This window comes from Hippoglossus hippoglossus, chromosome 16 (assembly GCF_009819705.1).
Source record: "Hippoglossus hippoglossus isolate fHipHip1 chromosome 16, fHipHip1.pri, whole genome shotgun sequence".
Taxonomy (NCBI): domain Eukaryota; kingdom Metazoa; phylum Chordata; class Actinopteri; order Pleuronectiformes; family Pleuronectidae; genus Hippoglossus; species Hippoglossus hippoglossus.
In genome coordinates, this window is record NC_047166.1 from 15,126,142 (window position 1) to 15,139,885 (window position 13,744).

At 39.3% G+C, this 13,744-nt stretch overlaps 1 protein-coding gene across 3 annotated transcripts in view; it reads left to right on the top strand.

Annotated features, from left to right (window-relative positions):
- Nucleotides 1–13,744, top strand: part of col14a1a (collagen, type XIV, alpha 1a) — a 133,863-nt gene that overhangs the window by 104,866 nt on the left and 15,253 nt on the right. For all 3 annotated transcript variants that reach the window (XM_034612058.1, XM_034612059.1, XM_034612060.1), the window contains exons 38-40: nt 602–697; nt 1,270–1,323; nt 8,390–8,443. In XM_034612058.1, the coding sequence (XP_034467949.1) occupies nt 602–697; nt 1,270–1,323; nt 8,390–8,443 (204 nt within the window). The remainder of the gene's footprint in view (nt 1–601; nt 698–1,269; nt 1,324–8,389; nt 8,444–13,744) is intronic.

Below are 13,744 nucleotides of genomic sequence, written 5' to 3' on the forward strand. Positions count from 1 at the left end.
AGAGATGGATGGACAAGTGTCCCCATCTATCTGCTGTTGTAGATCTCATTATAGCAGCAGTCAGCGATAGTAAAAGCCACCTTGTAGTGATGATGCTGTAGTTTGAGTGTAGAGTGAATCAGCCTTCAGGGGAATAGATACATGAGTGTAACAATGTCATATAATAACAACTGTACAACTTTAGACATTTGTTAGTTTTATTGAGATCAACCATACATTTGGATTTATCATGTAATATGTTTAGATTACATTTTTATTTTATTTTTATAATGTAAATCTTTTTTTATTACCTAAAATATATTTAAAGTGCTGATCTGCTTTCAGTAAAGAGCATAAAGGTAAAGAGTTTAAATGCATTTCATTAATATCTAGTATTAATGAGAAGATGAGGCTTCCAGCAGGTCAAGAGATCATCAATCATTTATCACTAAATCATCCATTATGCCGACAATAATACCGATAATTTAGTAACTTCTGTTGTGGAGCTTTTGAGTTTGAAGAGTTGTAACTTAACTAGAGCTACTCAAATTTTCTCACAGCACATTGAGCATTTCCTGTTCACGTTGAGGCAGAGAATAAACTTTGTGTTTTTTATTCACAGGGACCTCATGGCTCAGTAGGAGAGATTGGCCCTTCTGGACCCACAGGGCCGCCTGGTCCTCAGGGGCCAAGTGGACTCTCCATTCAGGGGCCCCCGGTGAGGCTTCGCTTGTTTGTCTAACTTCTGTACTTTATAATTTCTACAATAAAATAGGAACAATTTGCACATAGTAACTCATCTGACAGAAGAAAGAACCACGGTCCGAATGTTTAGATGGAGTTTCAAAAGAAAAATATTTTTAGAAATCAAACTGTTCCCTGAGCAGAATCTGGAATCAAGACAAATACCACACATGGCACCAGAAGTTCTTTTATTCCCAAGCATAGCTGTTAAATTAAATTATGATGAAAACATAGTCATAAAATATGTGATGTGAGCCATTCCCCTCCCTCCTGTCTGCAGTAAGGTCACAAAATGTATGCAATTAGAAATTGACTTAGCATCGAGCCGCTAACCACCTGCCAATATAAACTGACAAATGTTGACGTATGGCTCAAATACACTTTCACACTTGTGGCTCTCGTCCAAAGAATGCAGAGGCTGTTCTGCGGACGTGCGGTGGCTCGGCCTCTTATTAAGATAACTGATGTTGGTTTTTCCAGTCCTCCGGTAGCTACCAGTGTGACCAGCGGCCCAGCTGAGACGTAATGATGGTATCTGTTTTACAGGGTGCTGCTGGAACAAAGGGAGAGAGAGGAGAGAACGGTCCAGCCGGACAAATGGTAAGAAAACAATTCCTTAAAAAAAAAGGATGTAATAGTAAGACACAGAAGTGGGGGTGTGTGTTTGGGTGTGTTGATATGACTCCCTGTATCACAGAGAACAACCCAGAGGGGGAACTATTTTACAACCTGCCTGACATGCGCCAAATTCTACTTCTGTTTTTGTCTGGACCAAGAGACTGGACCAAGTTTTCTGTTATAACAAACCCAGTGTTTATTATAAATACAAATGACTCTACATCCATTACCACTGAGGTTCAATGACTCTGCAGAATCACTCAAATATAACTTGCATATAAGTTCTCAAACCTCAACCCGTTTTTTCACTTTTTATTCCCTCCACCAAGGAGGTTATGTGCTCGTCTGGTTTTGTTTGTTTGTTATTAGTAAAACACTGAACCAATTCCCATGAAATCTAGTGGCAGGGTGGGGCATGACACAAGGAAGAACCAAATAATTGTTGTGCATTTTTGTTGCTTTCCAAGACAAAAATTGATTGTTCTTGATGAAGATAAGCAGGCATGTGTAGGGCAGTGATGTTTGAGTGTGTGTGCAATTTGGATCTAGTGAATTAAAATGTGTTTTCAGAAGAGGACTGTTGGGCCTTGGTGGAGGTGTCATTCTAGTTTATCATAAGTCCATGTGATATAAATCGATGTTTCGCTTTGCATTAGTTAAGAATCAGAAAAAACCCTCTAGATGTATGTGTAAAATATTGACCATCTTACAGACTTTCTTTAATTTTCTTCAATAAATTGAAAAAACATTTATTATTGTTTTAATATTCCAATTTAATTATAATATTTGTTATTTGAAAAAGCTAGGTACGTAGACAGTAATAGTATAATGCAAACTTCAAATTCTAAAGTTGTCAAAGCTGCAGTAATAATTACACAATGTTAAGGAATATTTAAATTTCTTTAAATCAGAGCTGCCTGTTGTTCCCTCATGGTTTCATAACTACACGATGTAAATGAGGAAAAGAGTAGGAGGAGTAGTGTGTGTGTGTGTGTGTGTGTGTGTGTGTGTGTGTGTGTGTGTGTGTGTGTGTGTGTGTGTGTGTCGAGTGTGTCGAGTGTGTCGAGTGTTTTGTTGCTGACACACACATGCACATTGACCCAGACACACAGCAGTCTGATGGAATCATTGAGATGTGCAGAATCATTATCAGCATCTCCATTATTGGTCAGTGAACCAATCAGAAGTAATACTGAATTAATTTAATGGCGTTCTTGTGGGAGCTCTGGACATCAGCAAGGACAGAGTCTGTGTTCTTGCAACTACACACCAGGAAAAGGTTTTATTTCTTTGACATTGCGTCTCTCAGATTAATGATGGTGACAGTTTTCTTTTATATATTCCAGTAAAAACAGCTTTCCTGACACTTAAAGAGCCTGTACACCCTCCAGGTGTTAGTTATTCTGCTCTATTAGAAAATCTGCCCAGGTTGAAGTTGGACAGGGAATAGAAATATGTTCGCTCAATGAACTCAGTGCACCAATAATGATTTTTAGCTGCAACGAGACACTACACACACACACACACACACACACACACACACACACACACACACACACACACACACACACACACACACACACACACACACACAGGTTCCTGAGGAGAAATCCAATCAGCCTAATCAAGTGAAAACACCAGTGAGGATGAACACGCATTTGTGTGTATGTGTGTGTCTGTCTTTGTGTTTGTGTGTACGCGCGTGTGTGTAAATGCATCACTGAGACAACATGTGACATGATAGTATGGTGATTTAAAGAATACACAACAGTTTGGGATTTTTGTTTTAGATATTTGATGAAGGCAACATTTTAACGTCCATTTTAGTGAAGTAGTTTGGACTAACAGTGGATTCATCTGTGAAGAGTAGCAACATACAGTATCTCATAGGGCAGATTTTAAGGCCTTGTCTACAGGACTGCTGATAGTTCTTTGAACGTATATTTTCTCCTCCATTTTTAAAAAGTCTCCGTCCACACAATCTTCGTTTTACAAAATATCTCTGTCCAAACGAGAACATAAAAACGACGAGTAGGTGGTGATAAAGTCTACATCACCAATCTGTCAAATACCAGAGAAGAACTTTTTCTCCTGTCAACAGGTATATAGTCACCACTGCTTGTTGTTTCTGGCACATGCTCATTACACAAAACAAAAGTGGGCATGCATAAAGTGAGCTAATTTCCCAAATGCTCCATTTGACATTTACACAGGGATATACAGAGACGGGAGTATTGAAAATCTGCACGTTGGAAGGCTTTTGTAAAAATTTCTGCATTAGTGTTTTGAAATGCAGATGGACGAGAGGCTCAAATTCAGTTATTAGTTTCCACATTAGTGGGGACGGGTTTAAATATTAACAGGGCCATTACGTTGAATAAGCCTTGGACTGCAGAGCGCGTCCTGACAGATAATTGGTCTAATTCTTCTTAGTCGGTTTTACTGTCTCAGCTGATAACCTCATTATCACCACATCTGAACATCAGATTGGGCCATAAAGATTAAATCAAGTGGACAAAAACACATGTTGTGCTCACATTTCCACTCAGCTTACTACTTTTTAACCGCTTGTAGTTGTCACTAGACATTTTATTTTGATGAATTCGCTTCAGGTGATTTGGACAAATTGCTTGAAAGTTGAGAGTGGAGGCCAACATCCATAAAAGCTCTTTCAGCTCCAACCCACGCCCACACTGAGTGGAAGTGGATCCTGATGCAGCAGATATCTGCAGCCTCGGTCTGCAGCTGTGCCTGTTATAGAGAGAGTGCAGCTCCGTCCTTCAAACACTTTCATCAAACTTATGAGCTGGAAAAATAACAAATTCTACCTTTAATAGTCTCCTGGCTGAGACGGATTTCTCCTTAAAGCCCCATATTTTACACTTTTCCAGGGTTTTATTTGAAGTTTTGATACGCCATAATATATTTTTGTATTTTTGGTCCATCGCAGTCCCAGTCCACAGTGATCTGAGCAGGGAAAATAAATAACGAGTCGTTAAACAATTCAACACGTAGCTGCAGTCTGAGTCTCCAGTCAGAGCTCACACTGTAAAAAGTTCGTTTTTCAGCGGTAGTCCTTTTCATTTTCCACCACACTGTCCTCATCTGCTGATCACTGATCTTGTTAAACTAATGCATTGATGTATATCATAGACTGAATTTAAAGATGGACGACATGACAGATTCCCAGAAGTGAAGTCTTCTGGTCTCCATCGCCACCTAGTGGCTGGCTGCAGTATAGGTCATAAACCGAGCCTCCTCCATGTTAGCAGATAGGACATGGACCAACTAAAAAGTCAAATTTCACATCAAATAACTTTTCCACAAAGTTTCTGGTTTCTGTCATTGTAGGTAGTTCATCACACTGTTTGTTTTTCAGTAAGTTTGGTTTCAATTAGTTATTTGATGCTATACAAACAGAGTGATATGTAACAAATGACTGCTGAAACTTTCTCATGATTGGTCGAGCACGTCCATCAGTGGAAACTTGCTAGCTTGGCTTCATCCCCTGATGATATTTTAGCTTTATAGATAGTGGGACTGCCATTGTGCATATTTTTACACAGTCGCTGATCTATACCCTCAGAGTGGCTTAGGTTAGAGCCGTTAGACAGTTGGTTATCTTTAAATATGTTTAGTAGTAGAGTTGATCACTGAGTATGATGCTGATAAGTTACTGAAACTCTTTCGTCAGCAGGGTCGTGGTGTAAGACTAACTTTTATTATGATGATGATGATAATCATTGTGTTTACTGACTGGACAGGTGCTCATTACAGTGCTGATGCAGATAAATAAACTGTGTTTGGCAGAGGCCACAGTAAAGACACTTTGTTGTTTTACTGATAATCATGGCTGATTAATGTTCCTTGGGATTTTTATACATTCTGTTGTCTGACCGTTGAAACGCCTTGAAGGAGAAGGAGAAGTTGATGTGACTGTAATTCAGTCTCAGGCAGGAAGTCATATTCAAACTGTTTGAGTTACTGCAACAGTTGTTTAATTTTCTTAGAGAGGAGGAGTAATAACCAGTCTCATGAGGAGAGAGCAACCAGTCTCTGAACCATCCCACCAAGAGCTGCAACGCTCTCTCTCTGCCTGCATAGTCCTATTAATAAAAGCTGGCAGTGCTGCCCTGTGCTGCACTATATTACAGAGTAGTAATGTGTTTTGTCAGAGGTGTGTGTGTGTGTTTGTGTTTGTGTGTGTGTGTGTGTGTGTGTGTGTGTGTGTGTGTGTGTGTGTGTGTGTGTGTGTGTGTGTGTGTGTGTGTGTGTGTGTGTGAGTGTGTGCATGTGTGTCGCTGTGTGTGTCGGTGTGGCTCAGCGGGGGAATATTGTAGCTTCCAGGGCCCTGTTGTAATATACGAGGGACCACAGAGAATATCACAACTCAAAATCATCAATTACCCCCCCCCCCTTCCCTCTCTCTCTCTCTCTCTCTTTCCCCCTCTCTCATTGCTGCGCTCTCTCTCCTCCTGTCCCACCCCTCCTCTCCCTCCCTCTGTTTCTCACTGCAGTAAATACAATGTAACCTTGTCATCAGCGTCCCTTCCACCTCTGTTTCAATTTGACAGTGAGAAATGCAGCTGCAATGAATATTGAATATTGTTTGTGTGTGTGTCTGTCGTCCTCATTTCTCACTTTCCTTGTGTTTATCGGTATGCTTAGGTGTTCTCCAGCTATCTGTTTGGTTTGGTTTTCAAAGACTAGAGAATAGGATTTAAGTGTGTGTGTGTGTGTGTGTGTGTGTGTGTGTGTGTGTGTGTGTGTGTGTGTGTGTGTGTGTGTGTGTGTGTGTGTGTGTGTGTTTGTGTGTTTGTGCGGCAATAATTCAAACTTCTTCTTATTTATCAATTTACACTGATGCACACAAGGAGTGGTGCAAAGCAAACCCAAAGGCTAATATGTTGAATCAGAATCACTTGTGCACCTGATGTTTCTGATGAGACATTTTTTTTCATCTTGCTCATATTATTCTCAAGGCCTGTTTGAGAAGCTCAGATTGGTGTGTGTACTGAGAAGGTGTGTGTATGTGTGTTTGTTGTTTTCTGGGACTCATGCCAGCTACAGAGCTTTAATCCCCACCCCAATTTAGCATGTGTAAGCTGTGCGTGTATGTGTGTATAAATATATATATATATATATATATTTGGAAATATGCTTGTTCGCCCTTTTGAGAGAATTCCATGAGAAGGTCGAAACCACTCTCCTATTAATCCATTAAAATTTAAGATTTAAGATATTCATGTTTCCAGTCTTGTTGCTTAGCTAAGCTAACTTCCTCTTGACTGTAGCTTCATATTTTTAACTGGTAGACGTGAGCATGCTATCAATCAATAGTGAATATTGCATATTTCTTAAAAGAGACATTGTATGCCCATTTTACCACAAGTTGATATGGTTCCTTGGGGTCTTAATGAAATGTCTGTAACATACTTTGGTCAAAATACCACAAGGATCATTTAAAACAGCACCCTTTTTACCCTGTCTAAAACAGCCCTCCACAGAGTGACCTGTTTTGAGTGCCTGTTCCTTTAAATGCTAATGAGCCAGCTCCCCCCTCCCCCCTCTCCCCCCATGATTTTAAACGATATAAATTACATATTTTATATGATATAAATTATCAAATATAGAGTTTTTGGGTTGGTAGACATGCCAGATACCCAAATTAACGTGTAGAAGCACTAACAAAGTGGAATTTGCATGCTATGTCCCCTTTAAATAAATGGTTTAAATTAACTGTCATGCAGGTGTAAGCAGATATTGTGTTTTTTTTTTATATATTCGTCAAACTTCCATGAAGCCTCTGTAACTGACGTATGAACAGGTCAGTAGTGATATGATTTCACACATTCAAATCCTTAGAGTTAATAGTATTGATTATAAATATAATATTTTGTTGATTCCAAGTTCGTAATTTTGTTGTTGATTATTCATCTATTTAAGCAGTTAAACACAATTGTAGATGCTCTATCTCTGCTGTGTTAATGTGCACCCACAACTACATCATAATATATTATATTACTTTATACAGAGAGTGGAGGTGTAAAATACAATTTGTTGTAAACAAACTTCGTGAATGAAGTAAGTTTTGTTCTCTCTTAAAACAGGTTTCCCTATCAACTTGTTTCAACTTTTTAAAACTATAATTACTTATTATTCAATTATTTTTTTTTTTTCCTTTTTTCCTAAAAAATAAGTGGAAATCCACTTGGTGTACAGGCAGTTTTTTCACTTGTTAAATGGAGTGTTAGGATGGATATTTTTTGCAGTGTGGTTGGGGCAGATGTGAAGGCTTACTTTCCGTGTGTTTGTGTGTGTGTGTGTCTGTAAATGCACATCAGCCAACATCTAAACAACAGTCCATCATTAATCATATGAGGCCTGTCCTCTGTGACCCCCATGCTGTAATTTGTGGAACCTTTTAACAGTGTTAACTGTCCTGTTTTATGAGCTCTCCACTAATACTGAAGTGCAGAGATAAATCACCTCAACACTTAATCCATGACTGTATTTTGGAATTGACTGTGTGCACTGACCTGCAGAGAGGTGGATGAAGGGGAAATGGTGCAGGAGAAGCAGGGTGGCCCACTGATATAGAGACTGTCTTCAGTTCAGATGGTTAGAAGCTGCTTCTTTGCACAAATCAGATTTATGTCCACAGGTGTCAAAGCATCATTGAGCAGGACAGAGAAACCCTTATCTGTTTTTGACCTTTTGGTTTAATGTCCTCTAATGCATTTTTAATATTTGAGGAAATTCCTTGTTTTAATGGATGTAAATTGGCCGATGAAGTGCATTTTAAAATTAAGTTCTGCACTGTAATTGACTTGAATGAATAAACAACATGTCAAAGAAGTGATCATGAGGAAAAACTGTTTATCATTTGACTGATTCAAATTCGTATCAATTGTCATCACAAAAACACTGAAACGCTGGTTTTGTAACATTATCTCCTCATTAAATGTTTGGTCACTTTTTGTACGGTCTGTTAACATTGTTGAGTTTTGTCGTATGGATTAAAACCTGCTTGCTGTGTTTTTTTCAGGGTGTCCCTGGAAGCCAAGGCTCAACTGGTAGAGACGGCCCCCCAGGACCAAGGGTGAGATAATGACGTAACATCAACTCTATTGATTACTGTTGCACTCTGTTACATCGGTACTCTATGATAGTGTATACGGTGGAGTCTTTCATTTTATGACATGGATTTATTCATCTATAGTATCTGATATATCTTATATTTTTAGAGAAACAGTATATGACAAAATAAGACTTTTTTAAATTCCGTTTTGGGTTAAATGAGGTGTAAAAATCTTGAAGATGGAAGAAAAGAGATAAATGGGTATGATCATAGTAGCATATCTTTCTGCAGACATCATCATTACTGTTAGTAGACGGTGCTCTGGGATATGAAAAGTCCCATTTGGAGATGGTTTGGAGAAAAGTCAGGTGCCAATAGCAAAACATAACAACATAGACATTTAAAAATAAATAAAAAACTGTCCTTTGAAACATTTGCCAGGTTTTTCAAAACTCTTCTCAGAAATTTGTGTAGCACTTCTGTCATTTTTCCAGGTGCTAAATAAATATGCCAGGATAGATAAATATTTGACTGTCAACAAACCAGACAGTGCAAAAGTCAAATTTTTTTTTTCTAATTGTACAATATTTGTTTTTGTTTTAAAAGTTCTTCACAATATACCTCCAAGTCTCTTGTGAAAATATTTGTGATACCTCTCCAGCTGTGTACAGTTTAATATACAGCTCTGTCCTCTTGGTTTTGTGTCCCCACATAAGTTTCTGAAAACACACCGTGCTGCCTTTTGCTTTTGAACACAACGTGCACAGTGGTCCTGATCGCATTCATGAAGGCTCTGTGATACTAGCTCACTGTAGTTGATGCTGACAGAGGAATCAGGCCGTACAATACCCAGCAGGGCTGTTAATACCAGAGCAGAAACACAGCCAGAGGGTGATGTGTCTGCGAGCAGAAAGAGGAGGTTTTATCCAAATGCATAATATGATAACAGAGGAGTTTGGTCCTGGCTCCGGGTTCCTGGATCCTGGTTCCTGGCGAGGGGAAAGACTCTACACATAATCCATCTGCTGTCTATCCGTTGGCGGACAGGGGTCCAGATGCTCCCCTCGGTGGTGGGTTTCAGAAGACGTCATACATAGTTTTCAGGCTTGTCATGTGGTTTCCTTCAGAATGCTTGTATTCGGATTGGTTGGTTTCTTCTCACAGTGCTAGACAGGTTTGAACTCGAAAGGAAAGATGTAACTGAATTTTACTTTGGTTTGTTAAAGGTGCCTATAGCAGCTAGTGACTTTCTAATTGACGTCCAGCTTAATGGTAAATTCTGTTATTTTTCAACCTGAACCTATAAAGTGTAGTGTGAATTTTAACAAAAACTTAAAGAATCGGTCATGGACTGTGACTGTTACCCCTTAAGATGTGACCTTGTAGCCGCTGCTAACATGTTGCAGCTGCTGTTGGAGGCAATTTACTGGACCGATTCTAAAAGTTTTGTTAAGTACCATTCACTTACACACCCACATTTATTAACAGAGGGCCATGGTTGAAAAAAATTTGTAAACAAATCTTTCCAGTCTGGACTTTTTTTTTTTATCATTTTGTTTGTTGTTTTTAAGCAGCAGTGTGCTAAAAAAGTTGAACGATTTTTGACTAGCGATGGATGACGAGAACAGACATGAACAACGTTTCATCTACCATCCCAATTTGGCTAAAAAGCCATCTCAAATACATTTCCCCTTCAGGATTAGTGTTGCTCACTCCCTCTGTGTCATCAGTCTGTAAGCAGCAAATATTAACAAATGCTAAGTTTAGTAAGTGGTACTAAGCCCTGTCAGGGTTTAAACAAAAGTGTAGCCATGCACTTTAATTTTAAACTGTCAACATGTTTCATTCTTTTGACCTTTCTAGGACTTTTAAATTCATACCTGATAACTGTACGTTTACTGGTGAGTTAGTATGTGTTGCTTCCCCCGAAATACTGACGGGTGACAGGAGGTAGAGAGTCCTCCACTAACCAGAAGGTCGCTGTCTCCATCCCTTGTTCCTCCAGTCTGCTTTCCCAGGTGTCCTTGGGGAAGATACTGACCCCAAATTGCCCCTGGCAGCCGTGCTGACAGTGTATGAATGGTGTGTAATAGAAAAAGCCCTGCGTATGGAATCGCTGTATGATTGTGTGTGTGAATGACTGAATGGGACTTGTATTTTAAAGCGCTTTGAGTGGTCGATAATCTGGAAAAGCGTTTTATAAATATAAACCATTTTATCACAGTCCATTTATTTGAGAGCCCAACACACCATCCTTTTTCTTCTCGCCCCAAAGCACAGGATGTACACATGCTCACGATGAACTTCTACAGTGCCATCAAAAAGTGCACGTTACCTTTATTAACGGATCTGAACTGAGAACATTGAAGCCACTGCAGAGTTTTCTTAAAGAAGGATTTCAATTTGCCCTCGTAGTCACTACAGGCTGGCTCCAAGAACAATGAATGCATTTGAATCAATGGGAAGATTTCTAACTTTGATTTAAGAAGTCACAGCAGACTTGTAAATGTAGGGAAAACAATATGTCTTCTGTGTTAATTAATTGCTAGTTAATTAATTTGATAAACTCTTCCCAAACTTCGCCTTATTTAAAACTGTTATTTAAAAGATAAAGATGAAAAAGCGAACTGAATCCCATCAACCTGAAGCTGATCTTGATTATTATTAGATTTTCTAACATTCACACATCATTTTGAAACATTGTACTTTTAGATTTTATCCATACACGCGGGCTCTTTGTTGATGTAAATGTGGTTCTCAGATCCTCTGATAAGGTAAACCAAAGCAAAAATGTGACCAACTAAATTAATTATTTTAGAAGCACTATTCAAATACAATTTCTTAAATCAAGCCTCTGTTCTACAAATCACAGGACACAGATGAGTGGTTGGGATAAATTCCCATCAAGCAGCAGGGATTTTAAAAATGCTGCTTCTTGTTCATAATTACTGTTCAGTGGGATACATTCTACTTACATTCTATTTAACTGAATACAGTCATATTCAAATTCTCATATTAGCACACTGCACCGTTTAACTTGATGCAGGGCTTGTAATTATCGAGTGTAATCATGTACGAATTACTAATCAAGGAGCAATTGACGTCTCCTTCTCACCACTGATGATAACCCAGCCTCCCATATTCATACTCACGATGCTACAGATCAGTTGTGTTTATTATATTTTTTAACAGTGTAGAGGCGACTAGAGAAAATACAATGGTTGTGTTTTTACAATCACAGAGAACTTATTATGATTTATCTTCCATACGAGAGAGGAAACATCTCAAATCAGTGCTTTTATTTCTGCAGAATTAACTGCAGTGTCACACACTGATGCCTCCAGCAGTGCAGTCACACTAAAGTGATTATTCTCACTGTATGCACTGGAACAGAACGGAGGGCGCCGTAGTGAAGCCTGATAAGAGGTTATCAATGCCACAGCTATTACTGCTTTATTGACTTGACAGCGATCTAGAAAGTAGAATGTATCCCACTGAACAGTAATTATGAACAAGAAGCAGCGTTTTTAAAATCCCTGCTGCTTGATGGGAATTTATCCCAACCACTCATCTGTGTCCTGTGATTTGTAGAACAGAGAAAAAGGAACATAGATATCCCTGTGATTCATAGTAACACACACACACACACACACACACACACACACACACACACACACACACACACACACACACACAGAGTATAAAACGTTTTGTGAGGTGTATACAAGCAATACAAAAAGAGGATTGGCTGAGAGTAAAAAATAGAAGATTGTACAGCAGCAGTCTGTTATCAGGTGAAACAACAGTAACTATCTCCAACTTACTCTTAAAGTCTCTGTCTCTTAAAGAAGACATATTCACTTTCATATTTTCAATTATTAATTTAAAGGTTTCATCACACTGTCCATTTCCGCCTCTGTCTGAAAAGCTTGGTTTTAACTCCTGTCTCTTTAAGGCCCCTCCAATGACAAATCTCAGTCTGTTGTGATTGGCCAGCTGGCGCACTCTGTTGTGATTGGTCAACTGCTTCGACCTCTGCTCGCGCTTTACCTGGTTTTGTTTAGCATCATGGTGGCACATGAAGTATCATGTGGATTACTGATGTGGCATTTCAGGAGCTTCAGAGCAGTGTTCTCCCTTTACTGTGGATTTGGGCTTTCTTTCAGACCTTAGACACAAAAACAATATCAAGGGAAAAATTGTCATTGATGCTTGCACTGCAAAGCTGTCTCAGCTGAATAGATCTTGGTTTTGCTCATGAATCCAGGCTTGTAAAAACTAGTAGACATATGCTGATTTGTAAATCATCCAACACTGAGCAGGTACAGTTCTCATCACATTTGTACCTGAGCTTCCAACCTCAGCTCAAAGCCCTTTGCAGAGAAAGTTTGGTGCGAATAAAAAAGTGCAGTTTCTCTGAATAGAGGTTACACAGAGAGAACCTCCATAGTGTTACTGGCTGTTTCGGCGTGCATACAAAACTCTGAATTAGATTAGCCTCGCACCAATTTCCGAGACCGCAGGTCAGACCATAAACCTGATGCTGCTCAGTTTGGAAAAATATAACGGCAGCGACACATTTTCATGAGCCTGACTCCTGAGAGAGAAGCTGCAAGAATGAACTTTTTATTCGAACCTCGAATGAAAAAAAAAAGTTTAACAAAGTCGGGATTATAATATAATATCGTGTGCGTGTGGTTATTTTGACATTGCATTATGCTCCAGCTCTGGATCCATAAACTGTGTCTCAAATACGTCCACAACTTGAGCTTTTACTATGATTTACTGGAGTGTTTATTGTGTGACAACAGTCCAAGTCATGTCCCAGTACCACATCAAATGCTTGTTTGCCTCACCATAGGGAATTTTGTGACCTTTATTCTGTGTTAGGATTCTGGTGATGCTTGTTCCAGACGTGCCTCCGCTCAGTCTGAGAGGATTTCAAAGTAAAACGTGTCTGACGTGAGTGTTGGTAAGAGCTCAGGCCTCTGGTCGACCACAGTGAGTGTTTACTGTGTGACTCCAGAGTGACTCCCCTCAAGGAGGTTTTTGATGTGGTTGAGGAGAAGCTCATGTTCATGTTAGTGTGTGAAGAATGTAGATTTGTGTTGTGCAGTCAAACACTTACTATTGTTGTATTTATTTGGAAGGTAAAGCTTCCCATGAGAATTTAACAAAGCTGCTTTGGCGAGGGCTCAGGATGTAACACCAGAGGAATTCCCCTCAGAGATACAGTATGTCATCCCTCTTTTGTTTACTGAATGGGATGAGTAACTGTATAAGCAGGGCTTAACACACATCCAGTATACATGCTAAGGAAGC